At 37.7% G+C, this 24,831-nt stretch overlaps 1 protein-coding gene across 1 annotated transcript; it reads left to right on the forward strand.

Annotated features, from left to right (window-relative positions):
- On the forward strand, positions 1 to 22,371 carry LOC132379833 (interferon-induced protein with tetratricopeptide repeats 1-like). Its single transcript, XM_059948111.1, has 3 exons — positions 1 to 186; positions 20,453 to 20,643; positions 20,952 to 22,371. Exons 1-3 carry the CDS (start codon positions 1 to 3, stop codon positions 22,369 to 22,371), a joined length of 1,797 nt encoding a protein of 598 aa, XP_059804094.1.
- Positions 22,372 to 24,831: the final 2,460 nt, after the last annotated feature.

Genomic DNA, 24,831 nt, shown 5'->3' on the forward strand with positions numbered 1-24,831 from the left:
ATGAATTCTGAGTCAAGTGCCATTAGCCATTTTCTGGAGGCACTGAAAATCCAACATGGCAAAGAAGACTGGAAAGTCTGTTACAATAAATTAAGAGAGATTGCAGCAAGGCAAACTGACTGGGAACCAAGCAACAGTAAAACCTTGGGTGTGCTGGGGTTATCGTACCAGATGGCTGGGGAGAAGGTAAAGGCTAGTGGATGCTTTGAAATGGCCTTGGATTTTGATTCTAGTAGTGAATATCTGAGTGCTCTTTGTGAATTACATTATTCAGTTTTAGCCAGAGACGCCGAACCCGCATTCAATGAGAGTAATTTCAAATGGATATGACAACTAATGCAAATTTATCCAGTTCGCACCGGTTTCTGGGCTATCATACCTGTGAATACATGGCTTCAATGACAATATAATGCTTTCAAAGTATTTGAATACATGCAAATGCCTAACAGCAGTGGAACTCAACAGCATCTCTTTTTGTCAATTGAACTGTAACAAGACAGAGTGGCACAGTAGTGTAGTGGTTAGCACAACACTTCATAGTATAGGCGGCCCAGGTTCAATAACTGCCGCTGCCTGTAAGGAGTTTGCACGCTCTCTCCTTGGCTGAGTGTGTTTCTTCTGAGTGCTTCAGTTTTCTCCTGCTGTCTAAAGATGTACTGGTTGGTAGGTTAAATGGTCATTGTACATTGTTCCCTGATTAAGCTAGGTTAAATCAGGAGATTGCAGGGTGGTATGGGTCGAATGGCCAGAAGGGCCTATTCCTCACAGTATCTCAATAAATAAATAATTATTTTGTATTATGTTTCATTATACTGTATCAACAAAAACTCTCCACTTTGGACACTGATTTCTCTTGACTTTCTGAAACCTTTTGTAATATCTGCTGTTACTACTTCAACTGAAATAGCTTTTGTTTAATGCATTCTCTTTCAATATTTTTATTAATTTTCTACATGGAAGGACACAGAGTACAATAAGATATATTATAAGTCAAAAAAAGGATGAATTATCAAACACATTATATTTGAATCACACTTGGAATCTCATTGAATAACATTCAATAATAAACTCATTGAATAACATGTGATAATTTTATTATACAAAAAAAATGAATCTAATCCCACTTCCAAGACCGAAGCTGTTTGGTAAAGAAAGAAAAAGGAAAAAAAAATCCTTATCACATAGTGAAATATGTTATTAGCCAACATCTGCACTTTAGTAGCAAAGCAAAGGTTTTGAAAATAGTTCAAAAATAGTCCCCACAATGTTTGAAAGTCTTGACTAGATTCAGAAATTGAACAACGGATCTTCTCTAAATTTAAGCATGACTAGACATCACGTAACCATTGAGCATGTGTAGGTGGAATGACATCCTTCGATTTAAGGATGAGCGCCCTCCTAGCTATAAGAGAAATAAAAGCCAAAATGTGCAAATCAGATGTCTGCAAAATAATATCTTTTCATCCAACAATACCGAACAAGGCAGTCAAGGGTTAGTCTTAAAATTTACTTTGAAAAGTACGAAGAATGTTTGGAATACTTCCTTCTAGCATTTTTCAAGACTCAGACATGTCCAAAACATATGAATTAGTGAAACTTCTCCATTGTTACATCTATCACAATAGGGAGATATATCTGAATAAAAACAAGATAGCTTATCCTTGGTCATGTGAACCCTATGAACCACTTTGAATTGTAGGAGGGAGTGGCAAGCACATAACAATGAAGTGTTAACCAATTTAAAAATTCCATTCCAAGTTTCCTCAGAAATTGAAATCTATAAATCGTGTTCCCAAGGATTTTTAATTTTGTCTAAAGGTGCATTTCTCATTCCCAGTAACATGCCATAAATATTGGATATTGAACCATTATGAAAAGGTTTCAAATTAAATATTACATCTAATAAGTTCTTATCGGGACTTTTATATAATTGAGATTGCAGATAGTCTTTAATTTGTAGATATCGATAAAAGTGGGTTTTTTGGTTAGCTATATTTTGCTGACAATTGCTCAAACAAAAAGAAACTTCCCCCAACAAACAGAGCCTGGAAGCATTAATACCAAATCTATCTCATTCTTAAAAATCTGGATCGGTGATAGGTTTAAAAAAAATTAGAAAAAATGGGACTTGAAAGAGAAGATCTCAATAAACCTAATTATTTTCTAAATTGTACCCAGATCCTCAAAGTATGTTTAACTACCAAATTGTCAGTTAGTTTAGTTACAGATAAAGGAAGTGAGGATCCAAGAAGAGAAATGATAGAAATTTTATTAACAGGATCAGCTTCTAAAGAAACTCATACTGAGCAGTCCTCATGTTTAATACAGTATGACCAAAATGTACAATTTCATATATTGACTGCCCAGTAATACAACCTACAATTTGGTAAAGCTAAACCTCCATTCCTTTTAGCTTTCTGAAGATGAAGTTTTTTGTCGAGAATGGTTGATTTTCCATATATAAGAAGAATATATATATATAATAGAATCAAGAGAATCAAAAAAGGATTTAGGAATAAAAATAGGTAAGGCCTGAAAAAGGTATATAAATTTAGGTAAGATATTCATTTTAATAGAATTAATTTGGCCAATCAACAATAACGAGCAGGGAGACCAGTTTGATAGTGCCATTTTTACATAATTCATTAGGGTAAGAAAATTTTCTTTAGGTAAGTGATTATAATTCTTAGTAACTGTTACACCCAAATAGGTAAATTGATTTCTTACAATTTTCAAAGAAAGGTTAGTATTAATTGATACCAAATTATTCAAAGGAAAAAGTTCACTCTTATGTAAATTCAGTTTATATCCTGAAAACTGGCTGAAACAGGAGAGTAAAGAAAGCGCAGGAGATAACAAAGTCTCAACATTAGAAATAAAAAACAATAGGTCATCAGCATAGTGCGAAACTTTGTGGGTAGTACCTCTCCTTAATATAACTAGATTCTCGAAAAGCAATGGCTAAGGTTTCTAAGGCCAAATCAAAGAGCTAAGGGCTCAAAGGACAGCCTTGTCTGGTTCCACGCCGAAGTTTAAATGCTTTGGAATTCTGAAAATTAGTAAGAACCCGAGCAGATGGAGATAAATAAAGTAATTTAATCCATTGAATGAAATCGGGCCCAAAATAAAATTTTTCTAAGTCTTTAGATAAATAATTCCATTCAACCCGATTGAAAGGCTTCTCAGCATCTAAGAATATCACATATTCCAAAATCTCCTTAGAAGGAGAATAGATCACATTTAATAAATGATGAATATTAATGTTGGAATATTGACTTTTAATAAATCCAGTCTGATCATCAGAAATGATAGATAGTAAAATATTTTCAACACTACGAGCCAGAACTTTGATAAGATTTTAGTATCAACATTAAGTAAGGAAATTGGTCTATATGAAGAGTGTTCAGTTGGTTCTTGTTCTTTTTAAGGATAAGCAAAATAGAAGCTTCTTAAAAAGATTGTGGCAACCTACCCAAATCAGGGGAAGCCAAAATGACTGAACACAATTCAGGTATAAGCAATGAGGAAAAAGCCTTACAAAATTGTCCAGAAAATCCATCAGGAGTGCAGTGAACGTACAGCCACGGCAATTTTCTCATAAGAAATAATTTGATCGAACTGTTTTCAGTTATCAACAGAAAGTGTAGGAATGTTTAATTGGTCTAAAAGATTATTCATTACAGTATTATCTTTAGGAGAGTCAAAACTAGAAAGGTTAGAATAAAATTCTCTAAAGGTATCTTTTATTTCTAAATGGTCAGTTGTCCAATCACCGTTAAATTTACAAATTTCTTTAATTTGCCATTTAGCTATAAAGGTTTTTAATTGGTTAGCCAATAATTTCCCTGTTTTGTTTCCATGAATACAAAATTGACTTATATCATTTAGGAGTTGAATTTCAATTGGATATATTAAAAAAAGATCATATTTAGCTTTAACTTCAACATGATTTTTATATAAAACAGCATCTGGAGCCAAGGTATATTTTTGATCTAATTGCTTCAACTGATTAGGTAAATCAGTTCTCTCTTTATTAGCTTTTTTCTTAACACTCGCAGTATAAGAAATAATTTGTCCTCTATTAAAGCCTTGAAGGCATCCCATATAAGACTAGAAGTCTCTTCCAGCTTATTCTCTTCAAAAAAAAAGTTGTCTCTCGAGAAACTTTAAGAAATCCTTATAAGATAGCAAAGTTAGATTAAAACGCCAAAATCTGTTTATCTGAGGGAGACGAGGGAGATTTAAAGACAAAAACACAGGAGCATGATCTGAGACTGCAGTCTCTTTATATTCACAGAATCAAACTAATAGAATCATTTGGCTATCATTAAAAATAATCAATCCTAGAATATGTATGATGGACATGAGAGAAAAACAAATACTCCCTGTCTACTGGATGTAAGAAATGCCAGACATCAACAATACCACGTTTCATTTGGAAAGATTGAATAAACAAAGCAGATTTATTGAATGTCGCTGGCTTAGAAGATGTCCGATCTAAAACTGGAACTAATCAGCAATTAAAGTCTCCTCCCATCACCAATGAGTAAAGGCTCAAATCTGGCATAAAAGAAAATAAAAATGCTCAAACAATCCTGGATCATCTACATTCAGGGTATACAGATAAGCAAATACCATTAATTTATTATCTAATTTTCCTGACACTAAAGCAGAATGCCCATTAGTATCAGACACTACTTTATGTTGGACAAATGGAACTGTGTTATCTAAAAGGATGAAAATCCCCGTAGACTTAGCCTGGAAAGAGGAATGAAAATGAAGCTCTCTCCATCGGCTAAAAACCCTTAAATTGTACATACGTGAGTTTTTTGTAAAAAAAAAATTGGGACATTAAGTTTTTTAATATAGGCAAAAATCTTACTCCATGTCACAGGGTGATTTAACCCTTTCCCATTAAGACTAAGTAAGTTAATAGTTTGATCCATTTTTAATACTCTTTACAAGAAAGGTTAAAGTAATAATCATTGAAATATTAAAACCAAACAAAGAACTTTGAGATAGGGTAACCAACCAGCAGATTTGGCTGAGAGACCAAAACAGCTTCCAGAAAAAACCATCCCTCCACCCTCCTCTCAAAGTCAGAAGGTCAACCAAACGACAGTCGACAGCTACACCTAACATCCCCCCCCCCCCCAATAAGACCTACTGGTTTAGCTCCAAATTGATTTGAAAGTTGGCTGCATTCCAACCCAGACAAAACAACAGATGGAGACAAAACTTAGGCCTCATAACAAGACACATATAGAATAATTATTACAGTTTCAAAAAGATAAAATGAAAAATACCCATACAAAGCCTTACTGATAGAAGACAAACCTGAAGAATTATAAGCATAATATACAATAATAAAAAACTATCAAAATTCAAAACATATGAACACACAAGGTATTTACTCGTTAAAGTCTTATTCTCTAAGGAAAGCATTAAAAGGTTCAAAAACAGAGTTAGCTACAAAGGTTTACCACAAGTAAAAGAAGCAACTATTCATCTAGAAAGATACTGAACAGTCAGTCTATAGATTCCAAAATTTTCTGGGCTTCCTCAGTCGAACAGAAACATTCTTTAGAGCCATCCTTCAGTATAATTCTGAGCCGAGCAGGATAATGATGAGAAAGCTAGAAACCATTGTTGAAAAGTTCCAACATAACCTTTTTGAACTTAGCTCACTCATTCATAACCTTGGGTGAAAAATCCTCGACGATTCTAATCTTCTGGTCATATTAATCAATCATTTCACTTCGACGGGATTCACAAATTAAAAGTTCCCTTGTTTGAAATTCATGAAAACAGATTATTGTTCCTGGAGCTGATCTGGGCACAGGCGATCTATGAGCTTGATCGATCATAGGTAAGGACGGTAAAATTTTAGGATATAATTGTGTCAAAAAGCTTGCAAAGAATTCCTTAGGCTAATCACCTTCCATTAACTCTTCAAGGCACAGAATTTGTAGGTTATTTCTTCTGCTTCTACTTCCTAAATCGATAATCTTCTGTCTTAATTTTTCATCTGACATTGATTGTTTTTAACAAAGCTTTTGCAGGTCATCAATTTTCGCATCTAAAATTGTCAGCGTTGCTTCATTCTTTTCTATTCATTTATCATGTTCAGTTAAGGTTTTGTGAATAGAATCCAATTTTGCATCTATTTGTTTAATTTCAGCAGAAGATTCTTCTCTGTGCCTTCAAAGCAGCTTCATAATAGATTCCAAAGATGCAGGAGGATCTTCTTTTTTAGTACCTTTGGCACCCCTTGTAGTCATAGTGAAACAATATCATGTTTAAAAGTAAGGTTTCAGAATAGGTTGGAAACAGTAAAGTAAGTAAGATAGGAGCCATTGCAAAAAGCTGCTACTCCATCGGCAACCAGTTAGGAAGTCCCCATTTAATGCATTCAATATGAAAATTCCACCACATGCAGAAAGTCTGTGAAGTCCTGATTTACCCAACATACCAACTAACATAAGAACACTTAAAGAGAGGTTATTCCCTTTTTTTCTTCCAGGTACAAGCCATCTGCTTTTTCCAAGGGACTTACAGCTAAAGGTTCACTTTCATTTTTTATATTTACCTTCTCTCATCAGCATTGTTAACAAGATGTAACACCAGAGAATGAATATTAAAATAACAAAAAGACCTACTTTCAACGTGTCATTCACTGTGCTGGGACGGTGTTTTACAGAATCAGTGTAGATAGAGTGAGCCATTTGGAGACGTGAGTCGGGGCAGTGGAGTTCTCATGGCCTCGGTGCGAGGATGGATCGCTCTGGGTGCCAAGCTGATTTGAAGAGCTTGAGAGCGGTTTCAGACTGGGTGGGAAAATCTGGGACTGGAGAGAGTCGCTGGTCTGCGTGGTCTAGGCCCGAGCCCTTCGCTGTAGCCAGGTTCTAGTGACAGGTATAATCTACTATATATTCAACTTAAATGCTGGTTCAGATAGAAGGTGAGAACTGATTTCGCTCATTCTCCTCAATGTTCACTCTCTCCAGGGTGTCAGAGCCTTTTGCTGCTCCATTGTTTGGTCATTTTAATGCTGGCCCAGATAGAATGAAAAGTCAAGGTGTCGGATCTAAGGTGCGAGCCGATTTCAGTCACTCTCTGCAATGGTCACTCCCGTCTCTATGGAACTGAGGCTATGAAGCCAGGCCCTGCTGGTATGCTGTATGCCTGCTAATATGCTGAGTGAGGCTTTGGGCCTACACCAGGCTGCTCCAGTGTTTGGAATGTTGTTGTTTGCTTGAATTGTTTTCATGATTTGTGTTATTTATTCTCTAGAATGTTGGATGATCCTCTTTTATTTCTTTTTCTTTAATTGTGTTCTTTTGTGTTTATTGTTTTGTGGGTCAGGAATCTAGACACCCACCCTTACTCCATACTACCGGGCTCCAATGACCTCTTTGTTACCTCTCTTCTCAAACTGTCTTTACTTATCCTCCCAGCTCCACCCAAGACCTCCCCCATTTTGTTCCATCTGTCCACCGTCCCCTTCCTCACCTGGTTTCACCTACTATCTGCCAAACCCTACCTCATTCCTCCCACTCCTCTCTTTATACTGGCTCTTTCTCAGTGCTGATAAAGGGCCTCAGTCTGAAATGACAACTATCCCTTTGCCTCCACAGATGGTTCTTCACCTTCTCAGTTGCTCCAACTGGTTATTATTTACAACAGATTGTTACTAGCCTCTGAGTGACAAAGTGAAGTTCCCCCTCATGTTCCCCTTAAACATTTCACTTTCACCCTTAATCCATGTCCTCTTGTTCAAGTCTCACCCATCATCAGTGAAAAAGGCCTGCTGCATTTACCCAATCTATACCCTTCATAATTTTATAAACCTCTATCAGATCTCCCTTCACACTCCTATGCTCCAAGGAATTAAGTCCTAACATACTCAATATTTCTTACAACTCAGATCTTTAAGATCCAGCAAAAACCTTGGAAATTTTCTCTGTCCTCTTTCAATTTCATTGATATTGGTAGGTGATCAGAACTGCACATAATATTCTAAATTAGTCCTCATCAACATCTTATATAACTTCTGCACAACATCTCAACTCCTGAACTCAGTGCTTTTATTTATGAAGGCCAATGTGCCAAAACCTCTCTGTATATCCATATCTACCTGTGACAGCACTTACAATGGACAATGGATGGGTATTCCCAGATTCCTCTGTTCTACCACACTCCTCAATGATCTAATGCTCTTAAAACTTCCACATTTCTCAGTGGGAATCGGGACGAAAGCCTGCAACCAATCCTTAGAAATCATTAAATGCTGGTAGAACACAGCAGGCCAGACAGCCTGGCCTGCTATGTTCTACCAGCATTTTGTGTGTGCTGTTGTTTGAATTTCCAGCATCTGCAGATTTCCTCATGTTTGCTCTCAGAAATCATTCTATGGATGTCACAATTCTGATGAGATGAGGGGGAGTGGGGGAGAGGGGGAGAGGCTAGTTAGATTAACAACTATTTTGGGCAACTTGCCAGAATCCCAAAATCAACAAAGAAACAGCCATTTGGGAAGCTTTGAATATAATTAAACCAAGTTAAAGGGAAGATATATTTGGCAAATTTGTCCACCATACAACTAGTGGCCAAGTATGAGCAAAGACTCACGAAACTGAATGCCTTCTATGTTGTCTGTAAACAAGAAATGGCACATCCCAATGCATTTCAAATTACAGTTGGTGACTTTAACCAGGCCTGTTTGAAGAAATATCTTCCTAATTATGACCATCACGTAACATGTTGCATCAGATGTCCCAATACACTATACCACTGGGGTACTATGATAAATACATACTGCTACACTACGATATGGAATCCCTATTGTTCCATCCCAGAATGCATTTTTGTAAATCGGATCACTTGGCTGTACTCTGACTTTCTGCTACAAGCAGAGCCTAAAAGGCAAGGCTCGAGATATCAAGACAACTAAGTGGTGGTCTGGAATGGCTGAGGAATGGTTGCAGGATATCTTAAATTCTTGGACTGCATCATGCTCAAGAACTCATCTGAGGACCTGAATGATTACACCAAGGTTGTTACAGACTTTATGAAAACAGCTGTGGATGAGTGTGCTCGCAACAATATTGTCCCGGGTTTTCCAGAAGCCCTCTGGAAAACCATCTCTTGAGCAAAGTGGGGATTCTGAATTAGACTGGAATCAATGAGGGATGCTCAACAGCTGTGGCAGGGTTTGAGTGCCACAACCTCCAACAAAGGTAAATATTGCATCATGGGGGAAGGCAGAGCTTTGCTTCCAGATTAGCTCAATGCCTTCTATGCTCACTTTCACCACCAGAACAGCGAGGAACCATCACACACCCCCAAGAGCCTTCAAGAGAGTGAATCCAGGAAGAAACATCCGATCTGCATGGTGTACCTGTCCAAGTACTGAAGACTTGTGCCATCGGACTTGTGGGTGTATTCACGACTATCTTCAATCTTTCCCTCCAGCAGTGTGTGGTACCACCTGCTTCAAGCAGTCTTCAATCATACCGCCCAAGAAGAGTGTGCTAACCTGTCTAAATGTCTATCGCCCAGTGGCACTTACATCCACAGTGATGAAGTGTTTTGAGAGGCTGGTGTTGAAGCACATCAGCTCCTGTCTCTCATTCAAAGTTAATAAGACCAAGGAACTGATTGTCAACTTCAGGAGAGAAAAACAAGAGGTCCATGAGCTAGAAATCATTGAAGGATCTGAGGTGGAGAGAGCCGGTAACTTTAAATTCCTGGGTGTCATTATCTCAGGAGACCTTTCCTGGACCCATCATATGAATATTACTGCAAAGAAAGCACGACGGCACCTCTACTTCCACAGGAGTCTGCGGAGGTCTGGTGTGTCATTGAAGACCTTGGAAACTTCTATCGATGTGTGGTGGAAAGTGTGCTGACTGGCTGCATTATGGATTGTTATGGGAACACCAATGCCATTGAGTGGCAAGTGCTACAAAAGGTAGTAGATTCAGCCCAGCTTATCCTGAGTAAAATCTACCCAGCCATTGAGTACATCCACATGAATCATTGCTGTAGAAAAGCAGCCTCCTTCATCAAAGATCCTCACACCCAGGCCACGTCTGTTTCTGTTGCTGCCATCACATCGAAGGTACAAGCGCCTCCGGACTCATAACACCAGGTTCAACAACAGTTACTACTCCTCAAACATCAGGCTCTTGAACAACAGGGGATAACTACACTCATGTAACGACTCTGTTATATTGTTGCTTCATGTTCTTTATTTATTGCTATTTATTTATACCTGCATTTGCACAGTTTACAGTTTATAGTTTCTGATGTTTGCAGGACTGAGAAAAACTACCACATCTGTACACTACAATCAGTTAATCAGAAGCAAACACTGTCACCTCTGCCTTTAACTGATGCCATTGTCTCGGCTATGCAGTGGAAGGTGAAATCTTTCGAATGAAACACTATGTCCAGAGTTCCAGAGGTGAGCCATCTTTCTGTGAAGCACAGTACACAACAATCCCTGATGTACTCCACCCTTGCTCTGAGTTTCTCAATTTTATTTTCCAAATTGTGAACATTAGCCAGGAGGATGGTGGGTTTGGTACTCAGAGCCCCATGTTACCTGAAACTCATCCAGGCTGGAGTGTTTTCTTAAAGGGAAACTGCACTCACTATCCCAGTGGTCTGCAGACAAGTCTTCTGATTTTGAAGATCAGATTTCTTAAACATCTAATAACAATGTTGCTTACTGAAATACCTCTGGCAATGATTGTAGATTCCAGCTGTGGTAGTCCTAATTGGGAATATTTCATGTTTCCTTTCAGAGCTGCACAGACACATTTTGCTACTCTCCAGCACCATGTTACCCACCAAGAGCATCATCTGGCTGGACATCCAACTTTCTCTGAACACAGGAGCCCAGATGTCCACATTGATCATTCCTGTCAACATAAACAAGTGCACCAATTTTCACTAAACACTTGCAGAAAATTTTAACTGAATCTCATTCACACATTCCAGCTGCTGCCAACTTTAAGATTTTCTGGATTTTATCTTGTCAACTGGCCATTAAATCAGGGAGAGCACAGTAGAAATTTGCTATTGCTGTATTTGACCAGAAAGATCATTCACTTAGACCAGGTGTGGAGGGACAGCTGGATCCCCAGGAGGAGAAGGAAACAAAAGGTTAGACCTGGATCAGCGCTTCAGAGGGACAACTGAGCAACACCATGAGACAATTCACCGACTCCAACACAATGTCCCCACTAAGCCACAACTGAGAGTCCTCTTTAAATAAAGACAGACTGCAGGAAACTTGTTCCAGCCACAATTAACTTGATAAGATTAAATCAAAAACACAAGGGCTTAACAACTCTAGTTAAGGTATTGATTAGTAAATAAAGGTGCTCAAAAACCCAAGAAGGCAAGCTGCAGCAATCAAGACAATTTCATTTAGGAATACTGCGTGGAATTGGCCTTTCCAGCCCTTTGTGTCTTGCTGTCCAGCAACTCGCAATTTAACACTAGCCTAATCACAGCACAATTTACAATGACCAATTACCCTACTAACTTGTGTGTCTTTGGATGTTTGGAGGAAATTGAAGCAGTCGGTGAAAACTGACACATTTCATGGGATTGATCTTAAAATTCCTTACAGGGACGCCCAGATTGAACTCCAAACTCTGTAATGCTGTCATACTAATGTTCTCCCGTGCAGAGATGGAGGTCCAGCGTTCTGTTGTGCAGAGATGGAGACACAGAAACAAAGCGTGCACAACTGTAAAGTTGAAAACAATCTTTCTCATTCAAATTGCCAATGAGAGGTGACCGTGTTCCAGGTTATTTTCCTTTCTGAAAGAACTGTTTCTTCAGGTGTATTTTAACATCTCTTTTTGGCAGAAGTTGTATTATTCATACATTCTTAATCAATCTAACAACCAGTAAAGCCAGACCAAATCAGTCTCTGGAGTCTTTTAGTTACAACTTTTGGAAAGACTGGGTGTTTAATTCCTATTTAATTATCTAATGGGACACTACTTCACAAAACTTGAGGAAATAACTCCAGAGATTTAACATTTTAAAGTGCAAGATTTTCAGGAAATAAGTATAGGAATACTTAATAATCATAGACTTTTACCCATCACTGCTATGCTGCTATTTAGGGGGGGGGTCTTACAATAGTACCTTTGATTTCTACATTAGATATCAGTCTGGTGGGTGTGGTGAAAGCACACAGCAAAAGATAAATACCCTTGCTTAATGGTATTGGACCATGGCATAAAAAGTTTGGAATCCGCTGACCTAGTTGATGTGAAACACAGATTACAAGATTCAAGAAAGATTGGTGGGAAAAACAAGACCAGCCTCACAGCCAATTTGATTTTGTGAACTACTTGCAAAACAACTATGAAGAAGCAGTTCAAAATTTAGAGAAAGCAAAAGAGGCTCTGAGAAAGAACCACATAGATGGATGGGAAAGAATAAATATTAATTCCTCTGTTGACTATGCCTGGATGTATTACCACTTAGGACAACTGACTGAGACCCAATCCTGCATCTACACTCTGGAGATAATTTGCAAAGTGCCTTCACTCTACAGCGATGATAGCTGATGTACAGGGGAAATAGGATAGTCATTGTTGACTTCTACTGCTGAACATAATCACTTGTATTGTGAGGTCAACACTCCATCTTACTGTACGAGAGATCCATTCAAGAGCCTGATAACAGCGGGATAGAGCCACCGTTGAGCATGGTTTAACATGCTTTCAGGTGTTTGTGTCTTCTGCTGAGTGGGAGAGCAGAGAAGGAAGATCATCTAGAAGGGATTATGCTGGCTGCTTTACTGAGGAGTCCACAGGGAGGAGGGATGTTACCATGATATGCTGAGCTGTGTCCACAACTGCAGTTGTAGCCTGCTCTGCTGTGATGTGGCCAGATACAATGATGTCGATGGTACATCAATAAAATTCTGTCAGAGTGCACAGGGTTATGCCAGAATTCTTTGCATTAGTGAGCTTTTTCGTCTGTGGTGTCAACACGATTGTACCAGGAATGTACAAAGTGAATGTTCCACTGTAAATTACCCTCCGTTCCTGAATGTTGTGTTGGGTATTCATCAATAATTGCCTGTAAGAATATCAATGCCGCTGGAAAACTGCAGAGAGCATAACATTTTTACACACAATGATGACATGCAAGGAAGAAATTGGAAACCATGTTTCAGAACAATGCAAATATAACCACAAGTTTACATACATCAGTAGTACTGTGGAAGAGGAATACATGGATGAAATTTCTTTAAGGCAAATAACAGATGAGATAGGATCTAGACTGGATTGAGACTGGATTATCGTGGACTGGGCATTGTGGCTATGAGAAAGAATAATTAACAATTTTGTCCTGTGTGGGCTGTTCAGAGAGTGACCATAACAGATTAGAATTCACTAATATGCTGGGTGAAGTCACAGAATGAAATCAAGGGTGTGAATCTGAACAAATGAAATTATGAGGACCCAATTGATTGGGAAACTATTCAGTGGATTGATCATGAATGGACACTGTATGATGTTTAAAGAATGAATGACAACAATGGTCCATTCCTGATTGACATAAACAGACATAAGGAAAGAAGGGTCAACCCTATGGGGGAAAATTGGCACAGAATTAGACCAAAAAAAGCAGCCGCTTGAGGATTGGGGGCAGTTCAGAGTTCAGCCAAAGAGGGCAGAAATATTGATTAACAGTGGGAAGATGAGGTGTGAGAGTAAACTGGGAGGGAACATTAAACTGATAGTAAATATGGAGAACTGAAATAAGATAGTGACCAGAATTGCAGGTTGCTTACAATTACAAACAGAGAAAATTATAAATAATTGAAAAAGGATGCTCAGAGTGACACACTACACGGGCATTCTGGTGAGATGTAGACTATTTATATGCAAATCAATGCTTATATTGGCATGCAGGAAATGCTTCTAAATTCTATTTATTACATCTGTGTTATTCATAGACTTTGAATTCCAATTTCCATTCACAATAAGGAAGTAACTGATAGTATAAAGGGCTGTCAGGTATAACATCTTACGCAACAACGGAGACTCAGCAGAAGAAGAACTGCACAAACTGAGAAAGAGCACAAATTGCTTTCCATCCAACGAACATCATGAGGTAAAGGACGTTTCCTTGCAGTTTATCTTTATGTACAGATTATTATAGAGGAGGTGGTTTTTCAATAATAATGGATCATAGTGAAATGACTTAAAAATACCCAGAGTGAACACACACGGGCTAATACGGTAGTTGAATGACGAGACTGTAGGGTGAACCCTTCGTTACTCTGCTGAGGTGTAAACAGTGCAGGGAACTGCAGTGCTTTACTATTATTTCTTTGTTATTAACATCCAATAAAATGGCACTAAACACAAGATATGCACCTGATTCCTTTCTTTTTTTCTTTTTCTTTTTACAATATTTTTATTCAGAAGAAAAAAGATTTACAGAGTGCAACACATAGATACATCTCAACGTAACTTGTGTACTTTCATATATTGTAATAAAATTGATCAAAATGTTATAGCACAACACATAAAGGTATACCACTCTGTAATCAAAAATTTAAAGATAGGTCATAATTCATAAAAGAAATTTTTTATATATATATAAAAAAAGTCAACCCCCTACCAACTACCAAAGAAAAAAGCTGATGGATGACAATGGGTAATTAGAAAAAAAAACATATTCAGATGAAAATACACATAAAAGTCTGTGAACTGTTAAACTTTATAATTTGGAAAAGTAATTTAGGAAAGGTCCCCAAATGTCATAAAAAGATTGTTTCCAATTTAAGACTGAGCAGCGGATCTTTTCTAAATTTAAATACGACATAATATCACATAGTCATTGAAGATGTGTAGAAAGGGTAGACTCCTTCCATTTAAGTAAGGTTGCTCTTCTTGCTAAAAGAGAGGTAAAAACTAAAACTTGTAGGTTAGGAGTATTAAAGTTGTATCTTCATTTGCAATAATACCAAACAAGGCAGTAAGGGGATTTGGGTCAAATTGGACCCTAAAAAGTTGAGAGAAGGTATGAAATACTTCCTGTCAAAACTTTTCAATTGTAGGCCAAAACCAAAACATATGAATTAAAGAGGCATCAGCAGAGTTGCATTTATTACAAAGTGGAGAAACATTCGGGTAAAAACTGGAGAGCTTCTGTTTAGAAATGTAAGCTCTATGAACCATTTTAAATTGTAGAAGAGAATGACGAGCACAGAAAGATGATTTATTAACCCGTTTAAGAATTTTATTCCATCTATCATCAGAAATCTGACAATTTAGGTCATCGTCCCAAGTTTTTTTCATTTTATCGAAAAAGTCTTGTCTAGAATCAATCAACAAGTTATAGATACTGGTAATAGAACTATTAACAGAAGGTTTTAAAATTAAAAGATCGTCCAGTAAATTTTTATCAGGACCTATAGGAAAAGTAGCTCATTGGAAACGTAGAAAATCTCTAATTTGAAGGTATCTGTAAAAATGTGATTTTGGGAGTGCAAATTTATTTGACAATTGGTCAAATGAAGCAAGAGATCCTGAGATAAACAGGTCCCAAAAACACTTAATACCTAATTCATCCCAATCCTTAAAGACTTTATCAGTCATGGAAGGGATAAAAAAAAGAGAATGGGAGATGATAATGAAAAATTCGCTAAACCAAAAAATTTTCTAAATTGAGACCAGATCCTTAAAGTTTGCTTAACAATTATGTTATCTGTTGTTTTATTTGCTGAAAAAGAAGAGTATGATCCAAGAAGAGAGACAATAGGGGAATTTTTTACAGAATTAACTTCTAAGGAGATCCATGATGGGCAATCTTTACGATAAATATAATAGGACCAGAAAGTAATATTCCTTATATTGACAGCCCAATAGTAAAACCTAAAAGTGGGTAGGGCTAGTCCACCCATCTCTTTATTTCTTTGTAGGCAAACTTTACTTAAACGAGCTTGTTTATTATTCCAAATATAAGAGGTTAAAATTGAATCTAAAGAATCAAAGTACGTCTTAGGAATAAAAATAGGTAAGGCCTGAAAAAGACATAAACATTTAGGAAGAATCTTCATTTTAATTGAATTAATTTGGCCAATTAGGGATAGAGAAAGAGGGGACCATCTAGAAAGCATCTTTTTCACATAATTCAATAAGGGGTTTAAGTTTTCTTTAAATAAATTCTTGAAGTTTTTAGTAATTGTTACACCTAGATATGTAAATTGACTTGTAACAACTTTGAATGGAAATTTGGCATTTAATGACATTAGGTCATTTAAAGGAAATAGCTCACTTTTACGTAGGTTCAGCTTATATCCTGAAAAAGAATTAAACTGGGAGATTAAAGAAAGAACCAAAGGTAAAGAAGTTTCAGTGTTAGAGATAAAAAGTAAAATATCATCAGCGTATAATGAAATTTTATCAGACATACCTTCCCTTAGTATACCAGAAATGTCCTTAGCTTCTCGAAGTGCTATTGCTAAGGGTTCTATAGCTAAAGCAAAAAGTAAAAGACTAAGAGGACATCCTTGTCTAGTTCCCTGCTGTAACTTAAAGGGCTTAGAAATTTGGGAGTTAGTAATAATCTGAGCGGTAGGAGACAAGTAGATTAATTTAACCCAAAGAAAAAAAGTAGGCCCAAAATTAAACTTTTCTAAGGTCTTAAAAAGATAATTCCACTCAATTCTATCAAAGGCTTTTTCTGCATCTAAGGATAATATACATTCTGATATTTTTTTGGATAGTGAATATATCACATTCAATAACCGACATATATTAAAATGTGAGTAACGATTTTTATTAAATCCTGTCTGGTCAAGTGATATAATAGATGGTAGAATATTTTCAAGTCTTCGAGCTAAGACTTTGGATAAAATTTTTGGCTCAACATTTAATAAAGAAATCGGTCTGTATGAAGAACCTTCAGCTGGATTTTTATTTTTTTTAAGAATAAGAGAAATAAAAGCTTCATAAAAAGATTGAATGAGTTTACCTGATTTAAAGGACTCTGATAGAACAGAGGATAAATAAGGTAAAGTAACGTATTGAAAGTTTTATAAAACTCCCCAGGAAAGCCATCAGATCCTGGGGTCTTACCAGAATGTAAAGCACATATAGCCTCAGCCACTTCTTCATTGGAAATAGGCTGATCTAACTGTGTTAGACTATCAGCAGACAATGTAGGAATGTTGATATTACTGAAAAAAGCATTCATATTATCTGAAGAAGAGTCAGACTGATACAACTTAAGGTAAAAGTCTTTAAATACGTTGTTAATTTCAGAATGGTTGGATGTCTTAGTTCCATTATCTTTAAAAATTTCTGTGATTTGACAATTAACCGTAAAAGATTTTAAGCGATTGGCTAATAAACTACCAGTTCTATCCCCCGAATGTAAAATTGAGTTTTATCTCTTAACAGCTGTCGTTCAATTGGGTAAGTCAGCAGAAGATTATACTTGGATTGGATTTCAATACGCTTATTATATATACTTGGATCTGGAGATAGGGCATACTTTCCATCAAGATCTTTTAATATCGCTGCTACGTCAGACCTTTCTTTGTCAGCTTTTTTCTTTATATAGGTAGAGTAAGAGATAATTTCTCCATGAATATATGCTTTAAAAGTATCCCAGACTATATTACCAGCAGTATCTCCTTTAAAATTTTCTTTAAAGAAAAAAGTAATATGGTTTTCCAAAAACTTTAGAACATTTTTATCAGATAACAATGATAAGTTAAAACACCAAATTCTATTTGGTACAGAGTAAACAAGGTATTCTTAAAGCCAGAAGCACAGGTGCATGATCAGACAAAGCAATCTCCTTATAATCACAGGATCGTACCGGTGGAAGCAAGTTTCTATCTATAAAAAAATAATCAATCCAAGAGTACATATGATGAACCTGAGAGAAATATGAATATTCCTTTTCTTGGGGGTGTAAAAACACCACACGTTAAGAATACCACATTGAAATAGAAAAGATTTAAAAAGTAGGTCTGATTTATTAGTTACAGGGGTTTTACTTGAAGAGCAGACTAATATAGGGTCAAGCCAAAAATTAAATTCTCCACACATCACTAAGGAATACCGATTCAAATCAGGCAGAAAAGAGAAAATACATTCAAAGAACAAGGAATCATCTGTATTTGGAGCGCATACATTCAGAAATATGATTAGTTTATTCCCAAAACTACCTGAAACAATAACAAATCGCCCATTTGTATCAGAAATTACATTATGTTGAATAAAGAATACATTCTGATCAGCAGGATAGAGACGCCTCTCGATCACGATTAAGATGGTGAGTGAAAATGTATACCCTTCCATCCTTTGAAAGAATGTGAAATATCATCTTTACGAATATAGGTTTCTTGGAGAAAGATTATATGAGTTTTAAGTTTCTGGATATAAGAGAAAATCTTATTTTGTTTAACAGGGTTATTTAGACCTTTCACATTAAAACTGAGTATATTAATAAAAGAATCCATCAAGTATCCTTTAGTAATGTATAAAAGGTAATCACAGACATGTAGATAGTGAATAAGTAAAACAATAAAAACATCCAATCAGCTTTACAGAAGAACCCATTTCCCCTCTCCCTCCCCCCAAAGAGAGAAAGGAGGCTAAAGACTAATTCTAACGTTCCCAACCCAAAACTCCGGTGGCTCCAGAAAATATATATGCATAGCTGTGCTGAATAAACAATTGTAAACACCAAAACAAAATATCAAAGTAAATAAGTTTGCTAATTACGATAAAAAAAACATGGGAAAATATAAGTATTAGTCTCGGTAAAAAAGGAAAGACATAAGGTAAATCAAATATGGAAAATCATTAAGTAAAACAACATATACTCACGGGTGCAAAAAAAGAGTAAAGAAACAAATAGAAGATAATTAAAAAGGGAAGCAGTTTAGACAGCTTCCTACATAACACTGAGAGAATATAACGTATTGTTTAAAAGGAGCTGCGAAAAACAGCAAAAGAGAAAATGGATGCAGTCTGCCTGCATGTTTTGCATAGTTTGAAAGATAACAAGGTGCCAGTTACTTAGTCAAACAAATGATTAAGACTTTGTAAAACCAAGAAACCTGGTTATCAACAAAACGCCAATTACTTGATTGAACACCTGAAATTAAAACATTTAACATAAAACAACTCAAAGTTGAATTTAAAGATGGAGACTTTGTAAAAATTTCTTAGCTTCTTCAGGCTTTGTAAACCAAGAAACCTTATTATCAGAAGTAGTAACCTTGAGTTTACACGGATCTCTGAGAGAAAGGCGACAGCCAAGCTTAAAAAGAACTGACATGACCTCTTTAAAAGCCTGTCTAGCTCTTAGAACTTCCGGTGGATAATCTTGAACAATCCGAAAGTGTTGATAGCGAAATTGTAATATACGTTTCTTCCTTGATTCACGAAGGATCTGTTCTTTAATCTGATAGTCATAAAAGCGAATGATAATACAGCGAGGTTTGGCAGGATCCCAATTAGGCGGAGTAACTCGGTGCATCTGATTCCTGACTTTCAAAGAGCCTTCTGTTCTGTCTGATCACCAGATGCAAGAGCAAGTTCAAGGGATCATAAATAATCCTTACTCACGGCAGGAGAGGCAAGAGGAGTAGGAGAGTAGGAGTCTGATGAAGTCGGTTTATCTGCACTTGTCTTCCTCAGACAGGGGTCTTCGGTGGTATATGACTGAGAACGATATTATTTGAAAAACTTAGCAGTCAGCGTAATCACTTTACCACAGATTGATTTCCACGGTAATTTGTAAGGAATGTGGACATTCTCTCTGTGACGGTGTGCGTTTCTTCTGGGTACTCGACTGTCATCCTATATTCCAATATATGGCTTAGGGTTACTGAGTATTTAGTGTCAGAACACTGGGTTCACAGGAATCAGCTGCCAGTTGTGTGGTTACAGCTATTTTATGAGATGTTCCTCCTACATTCCAATGATGTATGAGTTAGGGTTAGTGAGCATGTCACTGTATGTTTTGATGCACGTGTGACAAAGACAGCTAATATTTAATCTTCAAATCTTTAAAGGTAGGAGGTGATTCAGCTCTGCCAGACACTATATCTGCGTAGGTTTGAGTACATTGGAGCCTACTGGCTGCATTCAGTACTGAGATAATACACCAGAGGAACATGCTACTCTAAACTGTCATAATTTCCAGCCTCTAGCGGCTTTCAGGACAGAATGGAAGAGCTGCATCCACGGTGCGGCAAATTCATCTCCTTTGGGAGGAAGCAGGAAGCAGAGTTGATCTCAGAGTAGGGTTAAAGGTCGGCACAACATGTTCTATGTTTGATGCTGGTCTATTTTCTTTCAGAAATGTGCAGCATGATCAGGGGACGTTGCTCATGCAATTGTTCTGTGATCTTGTCTGGTAACTCGTAAATTGCCAGACTTCAGGGGGCTTCACAAAACAGCTTTATCTCAGTAATGTTATTGAAGTTCTCAGTCTTCTAGACATTGAGTCTGAGTACTGGTGGCTGTCTGGGGAAAAGCACCACTTCTCTGTACCGAGATCTGGAGCTATGCTCAGGCAGCTGGCAAAAAAACGAAAGTCTGCAATAGTGGGAGAGCTCAACGTCTGGTAATAAAACCAAGTCCACCATCAGTGTAACAAAGCAACAGATCAGCTGTCTTGGCTGTTCAGGAGACACACTTCCATCTTCATCACATGAATCAATTCTTCATATTGGGTTACTGATCTGAAACATTCTCCTTCCTCAGATGCAGACTGACAGGCTGAGCATTTCCAGGTTTTCAATGCCATAATAAAAAATCTTTAAGAAGCAGATTTCATACAGTTAGTAAATCTGCTTTTTATGGGATTGCAGGTCAGACCTGCACCAAGTGATGTGAGATGGAATTCATGATTCTGTTTTTTCTCTCTTGCAGCAACACACCGGGAGATTTATTGAAAGAGAAGCTCGACCAGCTACAGTGTCACTTCACGTGGAGGCCACAGAAGGAAACTATTGACTTTGAAGATGTGATGTACAGATTGCATGATTCTATCAATATGAATTTGAAGTATAAAGATCAGTCCTACAATCAACTTGCTTTTTTAAATTGTCTGCAGGGCAATTATGAGGAAGCAATTCAAAATTTAAAGGAAGCTGAAAAAATTCAGAGGGAGATCCACAAAGATGAATATGAAAGAAGAAGCATCATCACCTATGGAAACTTTGCCTGGGTGCATTACCACATGGGACAACTGACCGAGGCCCAGTCCTATCTCGACAAGCTGGAGATGATCTGTAAACCGCTCAGTGGTGGCCCTCGCTATACAGCAATGATACCCGAGGTGTACGGGGAGAAGGGATGGTCATTGTTGGGTTCTGCTGCTGAATACTATGAGGAGGCAAAGGAATGCTTTGCAAAGGCTCTGGAGCAAGACCCTGACAACACGGAGTGGATAATGGGATATGCAACTGCACTGTCTCGGCTGGAAGCATTTTCTGGAACCCCAGAGAGTCGTGATCAGAGTCAGTCAGTGGAGCATTTCCGACGAGTACTGGAGCTTGATCCAGATGATGCTGTGGCCATGGTGCTGTTGGCTCTAAAACTGCAGAGGTTAGGGCAAAATGAGGAAGCAAATGAATTAGTTGAACAAGCATTGCAGAAGACATCTGATCTTCCATATGTGCTTCGCTATGCTGCAAAATATTATAGAAAAGGGGGTTTTGTCGAGAGGGCAATTGAGCTCTTGAAGAAAGCACTGGAATTAACTTCACACTCTTGTTTCTTACACCACCAACTTGGATTGTGCTACAGAAATAAGCTGAACTATCCTCGCAATCCTGAATTTCAGCAGAACCTAGAATTGATCAATCTATGCAAGTATCACTTTGAAAAATCTGTTGAACACCGTCAAAGGTCAGCTATTCCACCACAGCTGGACTTTGCACAGATCTGCATAAGAAGTGGGGAATATTCCAGAGCAGAGGAGATTTACCGTAGATTGGTTGAGTTAGTGGACATTCGTCCAGAGAATATGCAGAACATATGTCTGAAAGCTGGGTTATTTGAACTGCACCAGAAAAAATCTGAAACAAATGCTGTTCGCCTCTTCCTGAAAGGTGTGAAAATTGAATATAAGTCAAGAGAACGGGAAAAATGTCGCATGAATTTGGAGAAGTGGGCAGATAGGAAACTTATAGTTAATGCAAATGACAGCAAGGCTCTTGGTGTCAAAGCATTTCTGTATCAGCTGGATGGAGACATGGGTAGAGCAACTGAATACTTTGAGATGGCTTTGGAGTTTGATCCTGGCAATGAGGATTATGTGAGTGCTCTTTCTCAATTACACATCTGAGCACCACTGGTTTGTTTAAAAGATGCATTTCCATCTGATCTGAGGATAGGTTTGGTGGGGTGTTGCTTCACTAATATTGTGGTTCTTTTAAAAATATTATTTCCTCAAGTAGCCTGAGCAAATTGAATTCAATTGTGCTTCTCTGGACTCTGGAAAGTTGGGATTTGGGAAACTGCAGCAAGTGGTGTTAAATGAGAAATCAAACATTTTTCCACATTGGTTTGTTTGACCTATTAACCATTGAATGTATTTTACTTTTCACATATTCTGATGCATAATTGTAATTCTGGAATGATTTTTCAAGTGTGATTGTATTTTAAGGATCATGCTAAGATATATTTTTTAGATATGTCTGTTTATTAAAGCTTCAAAGCCAACGTTGGGTCCTGTCTTGACACAATCAAAGGAACGCGAGCAACAAATCCTTAACAGCACGATTTCAACTTGCTGAGTGTGGTGGAGGAATTGCTTGGAAGGTGGAATGACTGGCGAGTGGCAGTGGAGGGGGTTTGGGAATAATTCATGGAAATTCAAATAGATAATAATTTCAACAAAAAAAGGATTAGATTTTTCATTCACAATAAACAACCAAGGACAATGTAACTGCAAAACTCCAAACAAGATTGTGTGTGACAATGGAATGAGAAGATGGAATGGTATAGTGCAAGGCTCCCACCTCTGATATGGTGATAGCCAAAAGGCATTCCTGTGATGTGCATGGGCTTGGCTGCTGATCAGGAGATAACCCTGTAATTAGACTATGGAAATCAGATATGGTAATAGATTAAGTGAGCTATTGTCCCATATATTTGCAAGGTTGGGGAAGAATGAGAAGGGAGATGCAGAAAAGAGAGCATATGACCACCAGCTCAGGATTAATCATCTGAAATTTCAAAGACGGAAGGTGTTGTCTCCAATTAACTGGACACTTGTTCTTTATTCACCACAGAAGCATAGCAGTTACCACAATGCAATTACAGCTGGGGCATCGGAGTTAAGAGTTTCATTCTGATGCAGTGTATAAGCAGTTTTTCCATTCCTCCTCCTGAATATGTGAGTCTCCTCCGGATGCTCCGCTTTTCCTCCCTCATTCCAAAGTCAAACCTGTTGACAGGCTGATTTGTCATTGTAAACTAACTGTCCTGATATTACGCTGGGATTATATAGGCGTCTCGTTGGCCCTGTAGAGGCTGTTCCATGCTGTATGTCTAAATAAAATAAATAAAATAAAAATTATATTTCAACTACTTGGGCACAAGGAGAAGAGCATGTCTCCTGTTGCCACACAATTCTGAAGTCTGACCATCATTTTTATACAAAATTTACCAGCGGGTACAGATGTTGACCATTCCTGTTGGCGAAACATTTTAATTCTGATTCCCATTCTCATTCTGACATCTCAGTCCATGATCTCCTCTTGAGGCCACCCTCAGGATGGAGGAGCAACACCTTACATTCCGTCTGGGCAGCCTCCAACCTGATGGCATGAATATCAAATGCTTCTTCAGGACAGAAAAAAAATGCCCACCCCTTTCCTCTTCTTCTGTTGCCCACTCTGGCCTCTTACCACTTCTCGCCTCTCTATCCCTTCCTCCTGGGACCCTTCCTCCTCCCTTTTCTCCTCTGGTCCACTCTCCTATCCGATCGGGTTCCTTCCTATCCAGCTGTTTATCCTTCCTACCTTTCTGGTATCACATTTACCAAACACCTTCTAACCGTTTCCCCTCCCCCAATACCTTTTTATGTTCTGGCATTTCCTCCCTTTCCTTTTCAGTCATGAAGAAGGGTCTCAGCCAGAAGGGGTAACTGTTTTATTTATTTCTCTAGATGCAGCTTGACCTGTTGAGTTCCTCCAACATTTTGTTTGTCTTGATTTCTTGAAGCTCTGCATGTTTGCACTTCTTACTTGCAAAATCAATAACCATTCACAATACAGGTGTTTAAAGTCAATAAAAATATTGCTTAACAATTGATAATACTTTAAATTTAGTAGCACAATTATTCCTTAGTTGGTGTGTACTCTGTGGTAACTTCTATTTTACAAAAAGACCACTCGACAACTTGATGGCCAAAAGAGCATCTTTATCTGGGACGGCAAATGATATTTACAATACAGAGGCTTCCAGGTACCTCCTGCGGCATGGGTGGAGGAACTATGTACAATGCAAACTGGGAGTAAAAAGAGCAGAAGTAAGACCCCGCCAACCCCGGAACCTGCCTCTTGCTACCACAGCTTCCCGAATAGTATTAACTTACTGTAATAATACTCACATTACAACACTTCTCCTCCTTTAAAATCCAACGTTCCCCAAATATAGAAGAACTGGGAAATAAAAACAGTGGTATCACTAGCAACAGGTTACCAATACAAAAACACTTAAAAAACATGGTAAATTCAACATTCAATCTAACAACAAAAGAAACTATTGAAAGATTCAGTCTGTCAGGTGGTTTGCGAGG

The sequence above is a fragment of the Hypanus sabinus genome, chromosome 22 (assembly GCF_030144855.1).
Source record: "Hypanus sabinus isolate sHypSab1 chromosome 22, sHypSab1.hap1, whole genome shotgun sequence".
Classification (NCBI taxonomy): Eukaryota; Metazoa; Chordata; class Chondrichthyes; order Myliobatiformes; family Dasyatidae; genus Hypanus; species Hypanus sabinus.

What these genes read in the sequence shown, in the direction of transcription:
- LOC132379833 (XM_059948111.1), top strand. Translation starts at nt 1, where the DNA reads ATGAATTCTGAGTCAAGTGCCATTAGCCATTTTCTGGAGGCACTGAAA. An exon ending in ACCAGATGGCTGGGGAGAAG is followed by an intron (nt 187 to 20,452) that starts GTAAAGGCTAGT and finishes GTAAATTGCCAG; the next exon opens with ACTTCAGGGGGCTTCACAAA. An exon ending in GTGGGAGAGCTCAACGTCTG is followed by an intron (nt 20,644 to 20,951) that starts GTAATAAAACCA and finishes TCTCTCTTGCAG; the next exon opens with CAACACACCGGGAGATTTAT.